At 51.0% G+C, this 23,824-nt stretch overlaps 1 protein-coding gene across 3 annotated transcripts in view; it reads left to right on the forward strand.

Moving 5' to 3' along the window:
* Tmtc2 (Transmembrane O-mannosyltransferase targeting cadherins 2) overlaps positions 1–23,824 on the forward strand; it is a 175,831-nt gene that overhangs the window by 93,508 nt on the left and 58,499 nt on the right. For all 3 annotated transcript variants that reach the window (XM_076815904.1, XM_076815903.1, XM_076815902.1), the window contains exon 5: positions 2,133–2,247. In XM_076815904.1, coding sequence (XP_076672019.1) covers positions 2,133–2,247 — 115 coding nt within the window. The remainder of the gene's footprint in view (positions 1–2,132; positions 2,248–23,824) is intronic.

The raw sequence follows: 23,824 nt of genomic DNA on the forward strand, positions 1-23,824 counted from the left end.
GATTCCGCGCGATTTCCATCCCCGACATCCGCTTCTATCCCCGATTCGCGCGATTTGCCAGGCGGTATCGAAGTATCTCGCGGACGGTGCAGTGTGGCGTCGATGTGCCGCGCGTAAGGTGAATGTCCCAATTTCTGCTGATTTAAGAGGTTACTCGTCGGAAAGAAGGTGTAAAAAATTTGTTTGTGATCAAAATTTGCAGAGTAATTGATTCATTCTTTAATAATAAATCAACCAGTTGAAAACTATTTAAGAAAGATATTTCAAGATGTTTAATTACTAGTAATTTGTAATTAAATATAATGCTTTAAATGTCCGTGTTTCTTATTTCTACTCACCATTTGTACCAATTTCTGCTCACATAATATGTTGCCTTTTCAGGTTAAAATAAGTTACATCTTTTATGGAGATGTTTCATAACTCAACAGTAAAGCATAAAATAATGATAAACAAAAAATAAAATGCTTTCGAATAGAAATAGAGGTTACAGCATATATTGAATTATGAGGTTACGTTGCTAAAATTTTGGTGAGTAGAAATTCGGACTCGACGGTGATTCAGTTGACCCTAAACCTAATCACCTGTTTTCTACTTAAAATAATCAAAAATAGTAAAAAATCTAAATCCAGAGCACAATACGGTATCTGTTTTTGTTATTAAATAAGAACTTTTACTGCAAAAACTATTTTCTGCCCAATTATCAAATATCAATAGTGACCCTGTTCCTTACCACAACCAGCTAAAATACGGTCGAAAAATCATGTGTCTCTCATTTTAAAAATTTTTCGCTGCTTATGCTGCACTTTGCTTAGCCCCAAGCTCGTGCAACTACAGTACAAACGTGACGCTTATAATAATAAGTAAAAATACGAAATGAGCAGAAATTGGGACATTCACCTTAACTCCTTAAAACGGAGGTAGCCAAAGGGGATCCTCGGAGTGGATGGATCGTCCGTTCCGCGATCGCGAAAGCAATTTTACGATCGCGGGATTCATTTATTACTCTCTGCTCGAGTAGCCATCGGTTCGAGCGACGAAGGAGCACCCCGGAAAATGTTTTATCGCCGATATTGTTGGCTGAGGATAAAGCGGAAGCGAGCTCCCGCGATCGCCGTGTGCGCTCTCCCGCGATATTCGCGCTATCCGGTGTGTAACGGCGAGCGGTCGCGTGTGTACGGCTTTATTGCTCGTAAATACAAAGAACTGAGAAAGAAGAAGCGGCGCTGGGGGTCGGGGGGGTTGTATCGGCGGCAAGGAGGGCGGGCGGAAAGGAAAGGGGTTGCAGGAGTACCTGGCGCACGTCTTATTGCCTTTCGAGGAGGAGCCGCGCGCCCCGTTTAAAAATATATTGCACAGATATATATTGTCCCTTGTATTGGGCCGGTGCACCCGGCGTGACGTTCTTTTTTCAATCAAACTTCAAAGACGTGTAACTTTTCTTCGTAAAGCATCGCGTGTTTCCTCGAAGCAACCCTCTCTCTGATATTTTACACTTCTCCCGGCGATCTATAACTATAGAGCATCAACGTGCACCGCCACTATTTCCGAAAGCTTTGTGGAAACCCACTGCACCACTTTCCAGCCGCTCCAGTGTCAAGTCAGTTCCAATTCTCGGCTCATCACTGATTCAGTAGCACGTCAGTACCAGCTCCGTCCGATTCTAGTACAACCTCATTCTTAATTCAACGGCAGCTGCAGTTCGGTTCTTAACCGAGCTCTGTTATGTCCCGAGTCAATTGTGCTTTAATACAGTGTGCCAATAAAATCAACTCGCTTAACTTCGGCGTCACCATCGATCGCACGTGCGCAACACTCTCGAGGGATTCGAGGCAGTGGCGGATTTAAGCAAAAAGGCCCAGGTACACACTGTATGCACAACAGAAGGAAAATGAAAATTATGGAAAGAAAAAAAAATAATGTAGCGTTGGATAAAATTATAATTTTTTTTTTAATGGACGACGGCTTAGGCTGCAACTGCTCGTCGGCCTACCGTTAAATCCACCACTGATTCGAGGGATTCGAATTAATCGGCAGCCGCGCATTCCGAATGGTCCCTCTCTTTACTCGCTCCCCTGTTTTCCACGTTTCCCGATGCCACTTTGTAACGAGCGTTCCCGTTGTGATTGTTGCAGCTTATGGTAATTTGGGCAGCGTCCTCAGCGCCCAGGGACGCGTCGCGGAGGCGGAGGAGGCGTTCGTCCAGGCGCTTCGATATCGACCGAACATGGCGGATGTGCACTACAATCTGTAAGTACAGCGTGTCCCAATAATCCACTTGGTCCCCGTTTTTTACATACCCGCCGCTAATGGCGCCGTGCACAGGTAGACGCGAGCCGGATTACAGCGAGGTAAATAATTAATCCATTGGCAGGGGGGAATTAGAACTGCATTTTACATGGGCAATTTTCGTCCGTCGTCGACTCAGCAGGCATCGTCCCTACATTTTCGCGGTTCGGTAATAACAGGGACGTCGCGCAGCTGGCCCGAATTTCTCTTTCTTTCGAAAGTAGCACGGTTAGACCGGTCGGTCGGTTCGAATCCAGGGACGACTCTCGAATTTGCATAATCCGCGAGCAAAGCGGACGTCGCTCCGCAAATCTCGCGAGCAATGAACTCGCTCCTGACTTAAGCAGCTGCGACGGTGTCCGAAATCTCGAGACTGCCGGCTAGAAACTAGTACGCTATAGTCCAGCCGGGCGAGAATAAGGGTCGAGGGGGAGAAGACCGCAGGTCGGTGGATCGCACGAGGCGAGGACTTCCCTCGATCGTCTCCGTTTGCAGGATCAAATGAGTCCTGGTGCAGGGAGCGAGCTCGTATTATCAGTCGGAAGTGCCTCGGGCAGTATCTCGATACCTCGGCGGCTCTTCGTGTAGAGTATAAAGGGTCCCATGTACGGGGTGACAACGTTTGAAATCTCGTTAACTCCGTCCGCGATTCCTTTCGTACCCAGAAACTATGAAGACTTCATAGTTTCGCGTGACTTAACTACCGAAAGAATGAGATTCATAGGGGATACAGGTTCCGCAAGGGGTTAGTATCAATAATTCCCCGGCCTCGGACAGGTCTCCCCTACCGACGTTGGCCACCCAGCCTCCACCGTTGACGGTTCGCCACCGCCACCCAGTATACAGCGCACTGTTCCCTTGGGAACCGTCGAAAGTCTCTCGGGACCTTCGATCAGCGCTCATCATCTTCCGACGATCCTCCCCGGCCGGTCGGAAGAGGACGTGGAAGCCTGGCAAGCCAGCAAGTCGATAAGCCGCCGCTGGGCATCCCTCTGCGAGCTCGCGATAAGCCGTTCTCCACGTACCGCACGCCCTGTGCTACGTAGTTGTCCATTATCTACGTACAGAGCGGCACACCCGTGCGAGGGAAGAAGCTGCGCGAGTATCGGGACAGCTCGAACTTTGCCCGATAGAGACTGCTTCCCGCGAAGGGAAAACATTCCGTGGCAACGAACGGACGATGAGGGCAAACATCGACCCCTATCTATTTTCCTTTCTCGCCGCGGCCCGTGGCTCGCCCGATACGAGCTTTACGTATGGCTTTCCCCAGCTTTTTCTTACAATCACCCCCTCCCTCGGACCGTCTGAGCGATTAATAAAGCGCCAGGCCAGATAGTCGCGGGCGAACCGCCCCTCGATCTAGCTTCATAAAATTTCACGCCGCGAACACGGACGGGGAACGTTATTACGATCTGTTTCATGGGAGGGAAACTTTTTACTCCGAGCGGCGATTTCTCGCGGCAAGGTGTACCGGAGGAAAAATTGCTCGGGTCATGTGGATAACCTGGATTCATTCTTCGCGGCTATCGACTCTGCCGGCGAGGCGAAGCGTATTCCATTGTACACCAGCGCACAGTGATACGTATCTCAGAAATCGGGAGAAGAAATGTTTATGTTAATAACACGCGACTATTCACTGTAAAAACCGTTGACAGGGGTTTTTTTAGGTCGCAGAATTTGTTTTTCTGGTTAAAATTTGCATTCGAGTAAAGTTAACCTCTCTAAAGCGCCTTAAGCGGTTATACCTAGTCAGGCGGCCAAAAGAGGCGAATATTTGTAAATTTTTTTTGAAGAAGCGGAAGAGTATATTCTTACAAAACTTTTTCCGCTTAAAAGAGCAACATTTAAAGAACGTTTAACAATTTTTTCGTAGAAAAATATTTACGTTTATAATAAAGTAACAACCGACATCCAAGAAGCTTTTTTAACAATTTGGTTTTGCGGTGAGCACTGCCATTCGGAACCAGATTATCTAAAATCTAAAAACAAAAAAGACTACGTTAATATATTAATGTATCCTCAGGTTGACGGAGAGAATTTTCCGAAATATTATGCAAATTTCCGATATGTATGCAAATGTTTCTTCGTTCGAAGAATCTAGCAGCATCTTCTATTTAGTAGATTAATCTTCCATAGTCTGCGAAACATATATGCTCGTTCCTGCACCTCGCGTATGAACATACCTATCCTCTTTGCGCGCACTTTGGAGCACAGACAAGTCAAGTCTTCAGTTATCTTTTCCCCACGCGTCGCCCCAAAACTCCGCACCGACAATTCAGAGAACTAAACAGTGGTGAAAAGAGAATCTCGTCGAGGTGGAGACGTGCTTGCAGCCGGAGTGTCGTGACTTCGACCCTTCCTGACACGCTGATTGCTGGGCGAGTGAGACGAGTAAGAACACCCTGGCCGTAACGTGTCGAGCACGATTCCACGTGGGTCTCCCTGTTGTCGCGAGATCTCCGTGGCGCACGCAAAAGAAACGGCCTGACGGGGCTCGATAAGCCACCCAGACCACCTCCTGGCGTGGGTACGTTGTCCCTTCGACGGATCGATCGTCGCGCTACACGGAACGACACCGGCCACCCTTGTTCGCCGACCGACAGGACAACGGGGATTTTACGCCTACCGGCGGCATCTTCCGTGGTATCCCCTCCAGCGCCGAGCAGCCTGGAAGACCGATGGCTGGTTTAGGGAGGACCGACGGGTGTTGATTTATTAAAACCCCAGGTTCTGATCGTAAGTCATCCGTCAGCGGCTGACGGCGAATGGGAAATTGATTAGTCCCCGGGACAGTCAACTAGCCCAGCCCTCTTCGGCGAAAGAAAGTTGTCCCCACCCACGTCACTGGTCCCAGTAATACTTTGCCGATTATGTAGCACTTAGGTAATGATGTCGCGGGATCGATAGGTAATTAACAGATACCGTGGTGGCGTCGGGAGGAGGAAGGCGTTTTAATCACACCGGACGTCGTACGGGAGCGGCCTGGGATTAAAAAATGATTGGCTGCTGGGAGAGGGTGGTGCGCTTAGGAGGGGTGGTGGATCGCTTGAGCCGATGAATAATTACGGTGAGACGTCGGTTCGGAGGCATCGAGCGCCGCTAGTAGCTTGCTCTCTGAAAACAAAGAGGCACCGAGGCAGCCAGGGGCGAAGTGCTGGTTGAAGCTAGAGGCGCGGGATAGGGTGAAGAAAAATGGACAAGGCAAAGAGTATCCGTGACACGTTAATTAAGCGGCAAGCGAGAATTATTGGCCGTTTCACGGCCGTCACTGCGCACCGGATACGCCGGCGGGGATAATTACCCGACGGTAAATAGAATCAGTTGATTCGCCGACGAAATTGACACCGGGCTTCAAAGGAGGGATTTAATTGACGTCGCGACGCTACGGTTACACGGCCGCGCCCGCCGTGGAGCAGCCGTTTGCTGTTGGGACGCGATCACTAGGGCGACATTCTGCTTGCAGCGTGTACGTAGAGGGGCCAGAAGGGGCAGCGGGTTGTAGTGGTGCATCGTCGTAGCGAGTCAAGGGGCATGGGGTGGAGTGGAATCGAGGGGTTTTCACGACGAGTGACGGCGTCATTGACGCGAAATTACGCGCGGCAGAGCGTCGCCTGCTGCGACTGAAAACGCTAACGAAATCAAGCCGCGATCCGGGCGAATTAATTTGCTTATTGTCCCGGTGAAATTGACGTTAAACGAGCGGCCCGCGAGGAGCACGCTAATTGCCATCGGCGACAAACGTTTCCTCGCGCCAGCGACTCCATTCCTCGCCCTTTGAGCGCCGCGCCGGTGGCCCGTCGCCGCGCCACGATTACGTGCAAGTTTGTTAAACGACTGTAAATATTTGCGTCGTTTGTTGGGGCTGTGTCTTTGAGCGCGCCGGGGATCCTTGACGGGCCGGGGAACGTTTGTCCTCCGCGCGATCGTGGATTAAAATTCGCGATGCACGGGAAAGGGTGCTGCGCAGAACGGTGGAACCAGCGAGCGATTCAGTGGCGGGCTTTATAGTGTTTGGTAGTGTTCGCAGTATCTAAAGTGTCTTACCGGGATATGATCTGTAAATGAATTTAAAGCGGGTCGTTATTTATGCAACGAGCGATTGTAATTATGTAAGCAGTGATAGATACCTGCAATAGTCAGACAGCACCGAAATAGCAGGATGGATTTAGCATGTGAGTGGGTTAGTCAAAACTACATAAATACGTGGAACAGAGTCTTCTAAATTTAACGGCTCGTCGGTACGAGACTTATATCCCGTTTCAAGTTTCATTTAATTAAATGTGCATTTACAATCTCGAAATAGTCTTCCTTCGGCGAATATACCAACAATAGGGACGGGGGAGACCGGGGCTAATTGAGACAGTGGCAGGTTGATAGAGACGAATTATCTCGACACCGTATATATGTAGCTTCATTTCAACGGGATATGTGAAGATTGTTGTTCAATTCTTTCCGACGATATAGCGTACGTATGTGCACCTTGGCGTTGGCAATCGTTTTTTTAAACTATTTTCGTTTATATAGAGAAAAAGTAAATAGTTGCGTTCACTTTCCAATCCGCCTTGAGACGGTATAGAGAATTTGATAACCCGAATTAATTTGGCATCACATTGAGTCTTTTGAAGGTAAGATAATTACGTTTTGTTATTTTGTTTATTTAGTCTACATTTTTTTATAGACATATTTGTTCATAATGACTTCCTGTGGGGTAAATTGATACGTTTTCTTTGGGGCATATTGATACAGTGCATCAATTTTCCCAGACTACTTTTAATTGATTTTTTTCCTCTTATTTCTAGGAAAAGGGTTCGAAATTATATCAAACAAAAATGAAAAAAATTGGAAACCGAATAACGTATCAACTAGCCCAGGTTTCCCCTATTAATACATAATCTGTAGGGCTTAATCGGTAGAGAAGTCAATGATATCGCGCTCTAATTATGAAAGTACGATATACGGTTGAGATAATGAAGATAATGGGTAGCATGAAAGATTTATGAGCTTAATGAAACGGTTGACAAGATGTGAAGAAGTTAATCGCTCAAGGAACATGTCAATGATATAAACAGTGGGAAATCGACGGACAATAATTCTGACATCTGCACGTGACATTGCATAATTGATTCGCCATAATAACCGCATACACACTCTACCGCTGAATGAATAATTAATGAACAATTATCACCACTAAAAACAGCTTCTTTTTGCCCCAACGAAGCATCGGACCGCCTCCACCGGATATCCGCTCGCCATAAAAATAAACAAAAGCTGGCATCCTCATGAAATTATAATGACAAACCTGAAATGAATCCACGGTTAATTCGAATTTCATTTATAGACAGATAATTGCGTGCTGGCGGTACCCTTAGAAGGCGGGTGTGCCCGGGCACTGCATAGAGGACCCATTTCACAGTTAATAAACCATATCTATTATTCACCCCTACACATTTAACCCATGCTCGCAGTCGTTCAGTCCCACTTCGTAGCTCGTTCGCCTAAAATCTTCCTTCATCCTGCACATTACGAATTCACGTATCGATCAATGGAACCGTTCGGTATTTAAAAATACACTTTGTGTCGGTTGCGCGCAGAAGTACCCTCCAGCAACCGCGGTGCTCTGCTAAACCTACTGCCTTTACAAGATATACAGTTACCGTGTCGAATATCGATGCTCAATTGATTTCGCCTAGAGGATTTGCGAATAAACTACACCGTCGAGTGTACACCGCAACTACGACTGCGCATGTATAAGTATTCTATTTTCGGGTTATGGTACACGGGAATAGAAGCTAGAGAGAATACTATCGCCGTATTTAATTCATGGGTAATATCGAGAATAGCTTTGGAGACTATGAACTGGAGCACCCGTCCTGTCTGGCAGCAATCGACGTTTATCTACATCAGAATTCGAAGTTACATGTACATTTGTAAGTAGGAGTTCGGCGTTTAGGAACAAACGTGGCGCAGGCTTAAGTAGAGTCCGAAACATAAAGATCTCGGGGAGTCGACGTCGGGTCCCATCGCCCGAGGCTCATTTATCTCCTACAATTTGGAGTGGAACAGCGACGGAGGATTGAAAAAATTTCACGAAAGGTATCACCAGCACCCCGAAGCAGGAGCATCCCCTCGGAGCGTCAACATCAGGAAAGTAATCGTTTCCCCCCGTACGTTCGGAAACGTTGAAACGGCTGACGCCGTCTGATCGGAATGACTCTCCCCAGGAGAAGTATTACCCGCGACGTGTCGATATTTAATTCGCATTAAGCGACGTGACTAGACGGAATCGAGACGAAGGACGCCTGGAATCGACGTTCCTGTACGAGCATCCCCCGGGTAGGAAGTGTTCCAAGATGGAACGCGCCATCGCCGCCTCGCTTCCTCCGGGCGTTCGTCGGAGTCGCGTCAGGTCTAGAATTCGCAAGGCGGGCAGGCGAGGCTGCGAATTGAATGGGAAATTGATGGGCTTCGCCCTGTCGGCCGTGTACGCGGCGTATATCCGCCATAGACCCCTGCCTGGATGCCGTTGTGTCCCCGCTCGTGTATACAGCCTGTACCACCTACGAGCGTCCCGACGCTCCACCAACCCCCCGCGGCCCGTTCTGTCCTCACGTGTTCCTCGTCGCATACAGAACGCCGCGGACGCCGTTTGCCGTGCCTGTGCAGCTGTAGGGGGCCGAGGTAAACCGTCGTCGGTCCGTTTGGACCGGTGTTTACCCATGCTGACCGCTTGAATATGTATCGTCCCGGCTGTGCTTTGATTGTACGCCTTCGCATTTGCATGCGGAAGCCTCCTGGCCGCGGGCGCTCGGCGCTGGCCCGCCCCCGAAGACGCAACAGTCGACGGCAACTGGAGGCCTCCCACTTTGTCTCCCCTCGACTCCTGGCGCGATGCTAGCGTCCAAACTTCCGTCCCGACTGCTCTTGGCTATCAGAAGTATAGTTCAATTAGAAATGAACAGGCTCGAGTCGTTCGGGCCCCTGACGTGGGGTGGTGGCTCGAAAGCGGAGGCACTCGAGGGTCCTTCGCGAGGCACAGCCGATTTCTCGGCTCCCTGGAGCGATCTCCAAACATTTACCGAGACGAAACGTCTGCAACGTCTCGGATAAGCTGGATGGAGGATGTCTCGGGTTCGATGTCCGCGGGGATACGTGCGGCTGATGGGACGATGTGACGGACAGCTGGGTATCAGTTTTTAACGAGCAACGGTCTCTCGACTCGGATAAACTAGGGAAATGGAAGTGACAGTTAACGTTACACGAACTTATTAGCGGTGGGTTCGCCGTGGGTAGAGGGTCTCTGCTAGCTTTCTGTCTATCGTATCATCGAGATACGGGTATCTTGGGAGTATTACAGGGACTTCTTACTGCCTCGAGGATCGCGTTAGCTCGGCATCCGCGATCGATCATGTTCGCGGAGACGGAGCTCGAAATCTGTCTTTTCTTGAACCAACAGGCGAGCCATTCTGCGAGGAGCACGCAAATCCTGACTTATCTCGCGGGGAACGCTCCTCGTGTCTTCGCTCTTAGCCGGGGAACAAAAGTATCGTCATTTTCGAGGAGGCGTTCTCGCGCAGTAAGCCTCACTTCCCAGTGGGGTTTATCTCCTGTACGCGATGAACATACTCAGCCGCGACGCTCCAACTTAAACCACTCGTGTCAGTGGTTAGTGTATAAGAGTATTATCTCAGGTTTACGTCTGTGATATCAGATACCACGTCGTTGTGGAAACTCGAACGCAGCGGGCCGGGTACATTGGGGCTTGCTCTTTTCTGGATCATCCGCGGCACTGTTGCACCACTTTTCTAATTCACACCTTACACACTGTTTCTTTTTAAGCACCAGACTTGAGGCTTAGTAATCCATCCACCACCCAAATCACACGATCTTACAAGGAGAGTATTTTAGGTGTCCGCCTCCGATCATTTTGATTTTTGGATATCTTATAGAGGACCGAAAAATAAGAAAGACGTGTTTTTTTATTTTTCCCCGTTTTCATATTTGGGGGGTGAAAACTGCGTTGAAAGTTAGGGTTGAAAAATCATTTTTGTGGAATATCTCGAGAACTATTAGAGATAGGGGAATAGTGTCAATGGACGAATTTTGTGTCTCTGAATGCGGAATATGACTGACTCACCAGATTTTCAAAAATCCACAAAAATGGTTTTTCAACCCCAACTTTGAACGCAGTTTTCACCCCCCAAATACGAAAACGGGGAAAAATAAAAAAACACGTATTTCTTATTTTTCGGTCCTCTATAACATATCCAAAAATCAAAATGATCGGAGGCGGACGCCTAAAATACTCTCCTTGTTAGTTAAGGAATTGGTCCGTTGGAGGACGCCTTCGAGTTCGAATCCGAGTCCACTCGATCCTGCTTCTCTGTACAAACGATCGCACTAAATTCCAATTTCCACTGACCTGGTGCGTTGGGATTTGCTCGAGCCCCCTGTCTTCTCGCACGCGTGTCGCGCCTGTAAACGCGAGTGCGCTCCGCGCGCTGAGGAAGCCCATATCTATCCGTCAGCCTTGCTCCACGCCAGCCGCGAAATTGTGGATTAATGCGCGTCAAACTCGCACCAAGTTGCCAGCGCGTTGGGCAATTATCGTGCGCGCAGTATTTAGTCTGTGCTCCCATCGCAGCGCGTACAGTTGCCACGGGGTCTCAAGACTGATGGGAAACGCGAACGTTGATACACCTCTTTGTCGCGAGCCCTCCAAACGCGTAACCTTTTCCACGAAACACGAACGCGCGGGTAGAGGAAGAAAACTCGGCCGCGCAATTTACCAGGCGAGTGATTGGAAATCCTTTTGTTTCGCGGATTGAACGGCACCGATCGATTCAGCTATTCGCGAAAGGACGCTGCTCGACAAAATTATACGGCCGACGGATGCGACGCGAGCGAACCCGGAACATCTGCTCTCATCAGCCTATCCTTCGATTCGGAATATATGTACGAAACGCTCGAATGTTCACGATATGATACGGGCTCGAACGAAACTTTGTTCGCCACTTGTTGCGCGTAACATCCCTCCGTTGCTGGCCGTGTTGCGCAACGAAGTTACATTACGAGACCTTGTTGCGAGTGCACACGCAACCTGAAGTAGGAAGCCGCGGTGCATCGTTAACACTGAGCCGCATTAAATGCTATTAATCGTTTGGAACGTGTGATAAGAGGCTCGAACCTTTCCGAACGCGAAGCTCTCGAGAGCTTTGATATATTGTAATCCCCTTAACACTTCCTAGAAGGCCATTAGTCATTAAAATTTCAACTCAGACGCGACAGAATTTCGTCGCCAAATATTGTTAATCTTTAATTTTCTCTCTATGAACCGGCGCGGTTTTTTTCCAGCCTTTCAGAGAACCCATCAATGTCGCAGTTTCATTAATCTCTAATACACCGGTCGTTTGCCGTTGCGCGCCGACCAAATGTATATTATAACGATTGTAACAGACCACCGCGCGCGTACCTGCGCTTGACGGCTATGGTTATCTTTCAATTTGTATGAATACCCGCGATTAAAGCGAGCCAGGCACGGTTTACCTCGATGGGAATAATTGGAACCGGCCAACTGAAATATTTGCGTATCGATGGTGACTGAACGGTGTAGCTATCAAAGGGACCCGTGTAATTCGCGATCGAGTTGTTGCGCCGAGTTTCGCGTACGTCAACATTACTCGATAGGCTCGTGGATCCAGTGAATTTCGCAAAAAACGAGGAGAAATGAGCAAAAGCCCTCGTCCCCTGACAGATTGGATCGCCACCACGAGTTCACATCGATTTCCCTTCCCATGGGGCTCGGTGTCTGGACAAAGCAAAGGGAAAAAGGAGGTCCACGAGGGACTCCTTCGAGAATAGCCTGTCGTTGATCCCTGGCAGGAAAAGTGATTTCTCGCGCGATCGTGGTCAAGGCGTCGATTCGTTCCACCGCGGCCAGGCCTCCTGGCTCCTCTGCACCCGAATAAGTATCTCATTCCCGACCCTGCTACCCTGCTCGCAAGATTTCGCGACTCTTTCCCACGGAATTAACGATCGTTCCCAGCCTCGCTATTGTACTCCCGCTTACTCAAGCCCGGCTGTCGTTTATCGCCGCACAGAATCGCCGCGAAAACCTTGTGCTAATTCTGAAGTTGACGGAGGCATACCGAATAGCTCCCCGAGGCTGGACAATCGCTAGGCCCTCGGTGAAAACCGAGAACTTCGTAGTCGGCAGCATAGTTTGACGCGTTTCTCGCTCGACAGAGGTGCATAGAATCTTCAGAATGGAACACGACAGGGTGTCTAGCAGCGCACGCCGGAGTTTCACTCGCAGAACGGAAACGCCCTGGCCGACGGTAGAAACTTCGGGCGATGTTTCGCCGAGTATTCGGTACGGTTGGTCGAATCGGCGGCTAAATACTGCTCCTCGCAACAGGGTCGACCACTGATGGGCTGATTGCGTCTCTTCCTCGACGACGGGGGTCATTGGTGGGTGGTTAAAGGGAGAGAAGAGGCGGGGGAAAGCACAGACAGATGTGCGAGGCACTTGGAGCAGATACCTCGAGCTTTCTTTCCGTTTGGACGAGGCGGGATGGGACACTTGGACGAAAGGGGCTGCCTGGAGCTACCGACGAGTCCGACGACCGCCACGCGCAAGGGGATCGCGATGTCGGGTATTAAAGTAAACTCGCGAAGTCGGAGGAACTTTCCCCTGTTCCCTGGGATCGTCGCGTAACTCGCGCCCCCTCCTCGTTTCTAGCTAGCTGGCGCGAGCTGGCGGAGGGGGCGTGATAGTTTGATACGTTAATCCGTTAAGTTGGAGAATTTATCGAGTTGAAACTTGGTTTAATCTGGGACCGATGTAGACGCAAGCAGCTCGTGCTCCCCGCAGCCCGCCGCTGTAATGCACACCGTCAGACGGATACGAAGCCTGCGGGTCGAGAGGAGCGAAGAGCGTAGAGGATAACGGCCAGGGGAGGCCTTGACAGAGATAGAGACTGGGGGCTGAGCAGAGAGACGAACGTTTCGAGAGCTTAAAAGGGAGAAGACACGTGCCGTCGCGGAGTTATCTGCGACGTCTTGCCGGGCTGGAGGCTCCTCGAGGTAAACCAACTCCATGAATTAATTAGTCGGCAAACGACGAAACGACCGAGCGCCCGGCTACTCGTGGGCACGAAAAGGTTCGTCCCTCGGCCACTTGCATGCGTACACCTGGCCGGGACCAGCCCGCGGGCACGTGATCGAAACATATCTGGACAGAGGCGCGCGGAACATAGACGACCCTCCGAATCAAGCAAACGAGAGGAATAACCGGGGAAACTGGAGCCATTCCTCCACTCAGACAATGGCTCTTAACTACGGAATCCATGAATCCCGGATGTGCTGCGAAGGAATTTCATCGAGGCCATTGGAAGCTAGAGGAGCCTGACTGCGTTGAATAATACCCTCGAAGCTCCGGGTAGCCTAGATGGTGCAGCCGTCCTCCGAAAGGGTGCCCACGAGCGGGAGACTTTAGAGCCGAAGAAGGGCGACGAACGAGGGTAGCAGGAAAGGATGAGCCGGGAGCATAAAGTTTCTGGGAGGGACGCGGCCTCGCGGGGGACGCGCGCGAGTAACGGAGCAGCAAGGTTTATTGGAAGGTAGAGCTACATTGCTTGGTCCCCCAGGATCGAATAGCGGTGAATAATACAGCCACGATACGTATTCCCTGTTCGCCGTCGCGCTGATAGCATCTGATTCCGCGGTGGTGAAGAAAAAAAGATGGGAAGAAGCTGGCGGACGCCGAGGAGGATACATAAATATAAATCGAGAAAATGAGGGTTCCGGGAGGGGATGGTTGGTTGCTGGAAGTCGAAGATAAAGGAAGTTCGGAGTGCTACGCTCGCCTGGATCCAGGCACGAAACTTTTCGAGAGCTTTCCGACGGCACCCCCGGGAATCGAGCCACGCATACGATGTTCGACTCTTCCTCCGTTCCTCTCTCTGCCTCCTCCCTGCCAGGGATCCTCATAATATTTCTCGAAATCCTTCAAAATTCCGCGGAGGGAAATTTCCTCGAGCATCGTCCTCCGCGCAGGGCAACAGCTCCCGCGGTCTACGAGGGGATTTATGAAGAGAGCTTCCGCGGTGGATCGCTCGCTTCTGTCGCCATTCGTCAACGAGGAAATCCCTCGTTCGCGGTTTACAATTACGGGAGACGAATCGATTCCAGGGGCTTCCGAGTGCTGGAAAAATAATTGCCGTTCTATCGTGCGACCCGGCCGCGAGTAATCGACATTGCTAGCGTTGATGCACTGCCGCTGATTTCTTTCCTCCCGTGCTCGGGCGATCGATCCTCTGATAGTTCTCCCGGCCCTCGGTGGCAATTAGTTCCTGAATATGTTCGTCTCGTGACCGAGGGCCAGCGTCATCCCCTAGTTATGAAAGTCGTTAGTGTAACAAGCGAGACTTATTGTTAGTGACAGCCCAGATATGGGGCATCCAGTTCGCGTCGACGAGCTATCAGCCGTATCAAGATGATACCGAATCGCCAACCGGAGGTAATCATTACTTTAATAAGGTATCCGGCACTCTCTGCCTTCCTCGATACTCCTCAGTCACCGAAGCGACCACGCGGCAACGACAATATAGAGCCAGACATCAGGAACAATTTATCCAACGAGCACATCCTGTTATCAACGCCTGCACTCCACGCGTACACTTCTTCCTTGCCAGTCGACCGAGTAATGGCTGTATCGAGTAACGCGTCGCCTCGTTCCCTCCGCTCTGTAAACGCGCGTTTTCCGTGATAGCATGCAACCGTTCGTCCTCAAAGGAGCCGGTTTCCGGTCGTTGCTTCTGTTTCTGATTTACAGGGGAAACGGCGCGGAGGAGCCGACGCTCAGGCGTTTGATAGCTCAAAGTCGCATTCTAGCTTCGGTTCGACTGGGAGACTGATACATTAGCGACTGCTAACTGGAGCAAAGCGTGTACTTTGGGCATCTTAATTGACGACTAGGGGGGGGGCACGGAATGCGAGATGTCAGTCTAGATAGCTTTCTCAAGCTTTGATAGGCGAACCACAGATCACGTTCCTTGAATCGTTTCTAAAAACACAGGCGTTCCTGACCGACAATCGTTCCAAGCTAACAGCAAAGTGATCTTTCAATTAGGCGAAACCCTCTTAGAAGCATATGCGAGCGAGACGCAGATTACGCCCTCGATTCCATCGCGTCCCATCTCCCCTATTAGCCGAAGCGTCATTATAACTCCCTTTCGTCCCCTAAATTGTCGCACGTCCCCTAAATCGTCGCGGCCAGGACGGCCCTGCCGCTGTCCAGGCGATGTAAACGCTTAGCATACACCCTCGGTTATACGCTGGAAGTTAGTGGAAGTAAATAACTTCCGGATCGATATCGTTTGTTTCGTGCGCTTACGGGCCTAGGCCGTTCATAAATTCTCAGCTCGGACGAGGGAGCGAGGAGTGCAACGCGGCCCCCGGGGTTCAGCTGCGACCTCGTCGATGGTCAATCTACGAGGTCCTATCCTCGAGACTGGAAAGTGGATTCGAGCATTCCCGTCTCGAAGTCGCGATAGTACGGTCAATTTCATGGACGCGACTTATCCGCCGGTTGTTCGGAAAGCGGTGTGCAATCTCTGGGGCCGCGAGCGCCGCACAAGGCCGCGGGCCACAGGCGCGCACGTGGACGTTTGTGCACGGCCGACCCGAACGTTTGTGCATGCTACGTAACCCGTTTGCCAGACGGCAATGTCCGATAATACAAAGCCCTTGGCTCCGTGCTGCACGCGGCTTTCCGTCCAGCGCGCGGCGCAATCAGTACGAACAATCGGTTTGCGGAATGACCGGGCCTCTGGACACACAATCGGCGTCTTCCGCTGATTCACTGGCTTAAAATACGATTATAATTCCCTTTTGTCCCCTAAATCGTGCTTGTTGCGCATGTATCTTTCGGCCCTCCCACACACCGACTTGACCGATGAGGCATCGGCGCGCACAGATGTACCGGCCGCGTCAGAACGGCCGCTCGATATTCCACGCGGGCGGGGGGCGGGATGTGGCCACTATCGTAGCATCTGCGGGAAAAGAGAGGCACTTGGAACCTTCTGCCGCGGGCTCCGAGCCGCCGAGTTCTACTTCGTCGCAGGCAAACGTCCACCGCGACATCGAGGGTCCTCCTGCTGCCCGACTCTTTCGCATATTTTTCGTGCATCCGCGGCTCCTACGAGGGAACGTTCCCTATTCCCATATTACGACCGCCTCGTTCCATCGGCTGTTCCTCCCTCCCTCTTCTCTCTTATTTCGCAGAAGGGTCCTCTCTTTGCCCAGTTTCGGCCGTAGCACCTCCCTGTTTACTTCGACGAGGAGGTATGGAGTGGACTTTGAGACGCAGGTGATAGTATGAGACTTTCAACTGCCACGCGGTACTGCACTGGTCAAAACTCTTAAACAGGAGCGCCATAGAACACGTGGTCTGAACTCCAGTATCAACCCGAATAGCCTACACCCTGTATAAACGTATCGACGTCTACCCCCCAGAGAGTGAAAACCAAACAGGGAATATTTCCCGAGACCAAACATCCTGGCTGACGCCATTCTCCTGCACGCTGTCGACCATACGCACTGGTCTCTCCATCTTCCTGTCCACCTTCCGCCTCGCCTCTCTCCGTGTCCCTGATTTGATTACCATTCACACATCTCCACCCGCGCCACCCTCAATCCTGGTCGCTTATCGTTCTCCCCAAACCCTCTCTCTGGCCACTATACACACAGCCCTCTTTATCCATCCTCCAATCCCTTTCGCCGTCTCTGTCTCTTCCAACCCCCTCTGCGGTCTCCATACACGCAGCTTCCCCTGCGTCCCTTCTCTCCCTGACCACCCTTTGTCCCTCTTCGGTCAGTTCGAACGCCACCCTTTCATCACGCTCTCTCTATCAACCCCCCACTACTTCTCGCTCTCCATGAATTCGCTTCTCTCTCGTTTTTTATACCCTGCTCGCGATTCCCCGTCTCCTCTGGCGTGCACAGATAGCCGTATCCCACTCGCTGTCGCGAGCCTAGGCGTCCCAAAGGGTGGACCGATTCCGACCCGCATGCGATATTACCATCTGCTGCCAGAGCAGCAGGTAACCACTGGTTACGCTGCTGCGCCGGGATCCTTTGCAGCTTTGTCTCGTCGCATCAGATATTATCCAGGATAATGGTACGCAGCAGAGCAGCCTCCGCTCTGCGAGCAGCTTGCCTATCGCCACGAAGCCATTGGGCGCGCGTGCTCGCTCGTGTCCCCGTGCCAATGGAAGCGGACGCCAGGCTGGCGCCCGATTCAATGCCGGCGTCATAGCGTTGATACGCTCAAAGCGCCGCTTCCGGCGACGGGGTCGTCGGGTATCGTCGAGCGTAATCGAACAGTGACGGGTTTAGAATCGGTTTCGGCTAATCATACGCCGCGTACGGACCGCTGTCGTTCACCGGTCAATACGATTTTCATGGATTGACACATACCGCTAATTAGTATTCCAGGCAGCCCGGCTCAATGGTATCGCGGCATTGTTGCCATCGAAACGACGCGGCGGGCCAAACAGTAGCGCCGGTCGAAAGCCGGATTATTGCAGGGCCCGCGGAAAAAGAGAGACGTTGCGCCTCTGTGCGCGTCAATCAGCTGAGCTCGTTACAAGGGGGAGAGGATAGAGGAAAAGCAAACGCGCCGCAACGGGCGGGATTCGAGGCTCCCACAAAGGCTCTCTGTTCAGAGGCTCGTCAACCATGGTGCGGCTGGAATGGATTACTGATACCTCTTATCTGGGGATGCGAATCCTTTCGCCGATGGGAATTCAATGTAGGCGTTGGCCTCGTCCTCGAACCGAGTCATGCGAGGTGTCTTTAGAGGGGCACAAGTCACCCTGATCACCATCTTGTAATCCTCGCGCCATTGATTCGATGAAAGCGTGGCTGGCGCACGCACCGGGCTGCAAATTTGCAGATGGTTCGGGTACCATAGACGCGTTGTAGGGTCGTTTAATCGCGAAGGTGTCAGCGCGAACGCGTGCCGCGGAAATTCCTCGGGCGTCCCTGTCCGCGTATTGCGATATCGAGGTAGCAATTGAATTAATACTGGCGCGGAAACCGTCGACGTTCGTTCGTTCGTCGGTGTGACTCACGATACTCACGCGGATCTAGAGACGCGGCTGCGTCTCGACGCCAAGTACATGTTTCGACACCCTGTATATGTCGACTGTCGCTACCGCTGTCATTTCTCGTCGTCCCGCTAATCAATCTAACCTGAAACTTATTTCATTAATATCTCACAAGGCTTGCGATATTTTCTAAATTTAAAAGCATTTTTCTTATGTAAACCGCATATAAGCTTTCGAATAAGACCAAATTCAATGAAATCGGTCCACGCATGACAGAGATATCGTAATATCGTCTCATGGATCAGTCGGAAATTTTAAGATTTTTCTTCGTCTTCTCCAAGAAATTTTTTCGTCAACATAATACGTATACGCGTTACACGCACACCTCTAGCCAAAACGAACTAATACATGCTTCGTTCGTCAATCGCTATCTTCACTATGCAATCTACTCCAAATTTTGACAGCTTACAGTCAGGTTATAAGGTAAATGTCCCAATACCTAGACATTTAAAGTACGGCGGAAACGCGATTGGGAATTTTGCAGTTATACAAGTCGATTTATATAAAAACGATTTTGCAATTACATGGGGCACTTTGGACGATGAGAAATATTTTGTTTATAATTTTTAGCTCGAATATTAAGGATTGGATAAACAAACTGGAAATAGGAACCCCATAAAAAACTTCAAAAAAGTGAAATAAATGCGCCAAGTACAATTATAAAATGCAAAACGCGTAGAAGCCCAGTAAATGACCGCATACTTTTAATGAGAATTGTACTTATTAATGTTTGCTTAATACGAGTAACTAAAAATACAGGATATTAAAAGTGCAACTACACTCCATTTATAAACATATAATAATGTTTAAATTTATAATTGACATTTCTTTGCCTAATGGTCATTCACTGGTATGCGGTCAATTACTGGTTGGTTTACCCTACTTGGCGTAATTTTTAAATTTTTTTCGAAGTTTTTTTTACGGGAATCGATATTAGACACAGTCTCCCCCCGCGATTCGCAAGTTACAACGGCGATTCGCAAGTAATTGGATCGCGAGCTCGCCGCAAATTGCCTCGTTCAACGGGAATCGCGGTTTTATCGCGAATTGGCGACGCGTGTCTTATCACTCGCTTCGAAATTAACGCGTGAAAGCTGCGATCGGGCCGCGCGCCCTCTCGCCCCCCGCTCCCGTAGACCATCATCCCCAGTCCAGCCGCCACCCCTTTGCCGCGAAATTTACCATTCGAATTTTCCGTTTCATTAACCAGCGGCTCTCCGCGGCCGGGCATTAACGGGTCCGCGCCTCGTATTTATGCGGCGGTAATTAAGAGCTAATTAAAAATGCCGGGGATCCAGCGATCGGTAAATAATCGGGGAAACGAAAGCTGCCGCGCGGCAAGATAAATCGAATCGGCTATCTCTCGATCGTATAATGTATCCTGGATTTAAGCGGCCGCCCGCTAATTGCGCGCCGGTATTCCGGAACCATTTAAATCGGTTCACCGCGACAGATCTAATCGCTCCGACCGTCCGTTTCCGCAGCCAGGCCAATTCCCACCCCTGCCGCCCTTCCATGCCAATTCTTTTCACTCCCTTCGCAGCACGGCCCCGCCCCACCTCGTGCCCCTGGATCGGACAGGACAGTCTTTTCGCCCGCCGTTGCCGTCGACACCTGGAATTTTTCATCGGACCACGGGGTTGGGGTAAATGATCACTGAGGGGATGTCGGCGAGGTTTAACGGACGAGGAGATGTAAAGACAGTCTCGGTGCTTTTTGAATTGCCTTCACAGAGTTTACTATCAGGGTTGGGGTAGTTGCGCAGGATGGTGGGAGTAGTTTCTCAGTTGCGATATGTTTGCGGTGGATATTGTTTCGCGTTGTTACGTCTCTTTCATTTCTCATGGAAATAAAGCTCTGCTCTTCCTTTATCCTCCACTGTGCAGATTCATTCTTTCCCCAAGTCGCGTCAAGCCGGGCCAATCGCACTCCGGCGAAGAAATTCAATTGGCGCAGCGCAACGTTCGCTGGACGAACGTCCGTATTTACAAACGACAGGGCGGTAATCGCTGGCGAATCAAACGGCAGCCGCTCGTTCGTTGTTGCTCCCTCTCCGTCGCTCGTCGCTGTCGCGGCCCGACGCTGGAATTTTTCGACGCGCCGTGGAAATTCCGCGCGACGCTGACAGGTACAATTTCCACGGAAACGAGCCGTGAATTCTTCCCTTCCCGTGGCCGTGGCGCGTTCTGCGCCACACCTACGCCCTGTCCGTTTCGGGGAAAAAAATGGCTCGCATCCGGCCGAGGCGGGGGGGCGAAAAAAGCTGTTGGAAAGTCACTGGCCGGGGACAGAGGGCGGTTTTAACGAGACCGCAGCCCCTGTCACGAGGGGCGAGGGAGACGCGCAAGAACCGTGCGACTACCGGAACTCCTATCTTATTAGAAAACTTATCGATCGAAAAAGGGACGGTCGAGGATCGAGGGAAAAGGTGAACAAAGAGGGAAGAGGACCAATTTGCCGTTGGCCCTCGAGCAGGAGCTATTACCGGGGTGCTTCAGAGGGGAAACTTACGGAATCTTAGAGGGTGCTCGAGCGCTGCCTTAATAAGCGCCTTAACATCCCGTCTATAAATTTTAAGCGATGTAAAATTAGCGCGAACCCACTACCTGCTATCCCCCACCCCCGCCCTCTTTATTTCTCCTTCTTTCCTACCCCGTCTTCTGCTAGACCCTGTTCCATTGAACTCGCCGGAATAATAGGGTTTCGACGTTGAACCGATCTAGCCACTCTCTCGTCTGCTTATTCATCGCCTGGGGTCGGGCCGATCCACGAGGCTGCGCCCCTCTGGCGAAACCAACCCCCTCTATGACCCGTCCGTCCGTCAAAGTCGTTATTAACTGGTATTCCGTCGGGAGTCGGTAGGTAATTCGAGTCCGAACACGCGAATGAAATTGGGTCTTACTTCGCGGCTAGCGCGCCTGTGTGTGTGACTGTGCGTGAAAGTGTGGTGGTAGCGGCGCGAGGAGGGCGTAAGCGATGCGGGGGACGTGAGCGGAATCGGGGCGAATTTGGGGCCGCGCGGACGGCGAGTCGTCGCGGCGAACTGGGGCGAAAGGTAATTAATAACAATCGTCGGGCACCGGTGTCGCTCCGTGGCACGTTTTTCACCCGTTTCCGCATTTCACTCGCCGTCGCGCATCTTTCATTCCGTGGCTGATCGCGTTCGATTACACCAGTTAACAACCATTTCGCGCAGCAGATGCCACTATCTTTTTCTTATGTAAAATCGCCCGCTGACTCCGAAAATAACCGAACTTTTCACCTGTCTGTCAAAACGGTAGTCCCACTTAATTGCGAATATTTCGTGTTGCGAATGAACGATACGGTCGAAAATTATATGTAATTAAAGATAATTGAATCACCAACAAATGTACCTCACAATTTTTTAAGTCGGTTCATTAGTTTCGCTAAAAGCGGCGGAAATGTGTGAAAAAAGTAATTTTTTCGACCGAAATTGAAATCGACAATTTATTTAATCATCTGGAAAAAATCGAAATCGCAAAAATGGGCCCAGTTTCTCATTTCTTACGTTGAGTCTGTACTTTTGGGCTCTTTCTTTTGTCTTTTGTTCGTGTTGGGATTCGTTTCTCTTATGAGGAGACATAAGAAAAAGATAGTTGCATCTGGTGCGCAATTTTTTTTTATTTTGTAAACTAGTGTTATTCGTGGAGCCCCTGGCGACAGAATCGTCTAGAATTACACTCCGCGAGGTGCTATTTGCCCTATTTTACGCTCGCGCGAAGCTGTTTCCACTGTTTCCAATATCCCCTTGTATCATTTGGTCGCAGTCTTCTGTCCGCACCTTGAACGACTCTGCTTCGAGCACAAGATCCCTCTGAACATGGAAACCAGCGTCTAGATTCACCGTTGCGCGTCGTGTAATTGCCTCGGAACGTCTCGAGCGCGGGTCGACCATGCGGGGAAGCATAATTTTCAGACCGACAGGCCAGCCAATTCGGTTTCAGCCGGCCGAGCGAAATTGAATCCGACCAAACGACGATCGTGGGATGCACCGAGGCGGTCGAGCGTCTCCCTCCGCCGTATCTCCGCGGTATCCTCCTTTTCATCCCTGGCCTGCTTCCCTCGCGCGATTTAACAACGCGACGACCGATCTGGTACGAGTGTCGCCTTTTTCGCGCGGAGAAGTCTGCGGGGCGTGCAGCGTCTCGGCGGCGGAACAACACGCGGATGAAGAAAGAGGGTGGGAAAAAGTAGGGTGGGTCTGGAACGCGGACGATTTACTTTGCAAACGACAAGGAACTCGGTAAACTCCGAGGCGCCCGCGATACGACGCGGCCCCGTCTGAAAACTTGGCCAATAAGCGGGCAAAACAAGAAAGAGGCGAGCTCCGCGGCGAAAGCGTAAGCAGGTACGTTAACGGCTTCAAAACAGTCGAATATATTTGTGGGGATCGACGCCACTCTTCCTCGGAGCGTCGTTCTTCTTCGCCTCTTCTTCCGCTTCGACTACGATTACGGCGGTCGCGCTTCTTCATCCGTGCCCGACGACGAGTTGCCAGCAACTTGCAGCACAGCCGGGGACAATCGGCCGCGCGAGCGGTTGCTCTTGTAAACAGCTCGTGAACTGCGCCTTCCAACGGGGCGAGAAACTCTTTCGCCGGTCGACGAGAAACTTCCGCGAAGAGTTCAAATCGGGTAGTTTTCTTGATGGGAATGGTTCGTGGAAGGGATCCAAGTTTCGTGCCCGTTGCGACGCTGCGTTGAGTCTGTAACGCGGATTTTTCTAGCAGCAGGGTGAAACCAGCGATTCAGCGTCAACACTCCCGCGGCGAGCACAACCGAGCGTACAAACGCATTCCTTGGAATCTCGCTTGTTTCAAGAAGCGTTACTTCCACTGCGGTTCGAAAATCGCGGCGAGAAGAATTCCCAGTAACGCGGAACGCGGGATAGTTTGGTGGACGGGGAGCGTTCAGAGGTCTTCCGGCGGCAGGGCGCGTAACCGCGGAAAGTTTCGAGTACGCGAGGCACGCGGGATCGAGGAAGCCCGAGGGAAGATCGGCTTTGCGGGGGCTGGAAAAAAAGGGAGGAAACAGAGGGAGGGAAAAGGGACGAAAGTGGGGAGGGAAGATCTCTGCGGAAGCTGGCTGCAAAAAATAATTCAGGGAGAGGAAAAGGGGTTGAAGCGGGGGAGTGGAGATGAAGGAGGGAGGGAGGAAGGGTGGGTACGGCAGGAGGGACAAGGGAGGGACAGGGAAGATCGCAATTGTGGCTGCGGTACTCGGTGGAAACGCGATTCACGCTCGTCGGAGCCGATCGATGCGCGCCGAGTCGGCCGACAGCTGCAGCTGCAGCTGCAGGTAGAACCGAGCCAGCCAGCCTCGACGGAGAAGCGACAGCGCGCTGTTGTG

Source organism: Andrena cerasifolii, chromosome 7, assembly GCF_050908995.1.
Source record: "Andrena cerasifolii isolate SP2316 chromosome 7, iyAndCera1_principal, whole genome shotgun sequence".
In the NCBI taxonomy this organism is placed as follows: domain Eukaryota; kingdom Metazoa; phylum Arthropoda; class Insecta; order Hymenoptera; family Andrenidae; genus Andrena; species Andrena cerasifolii.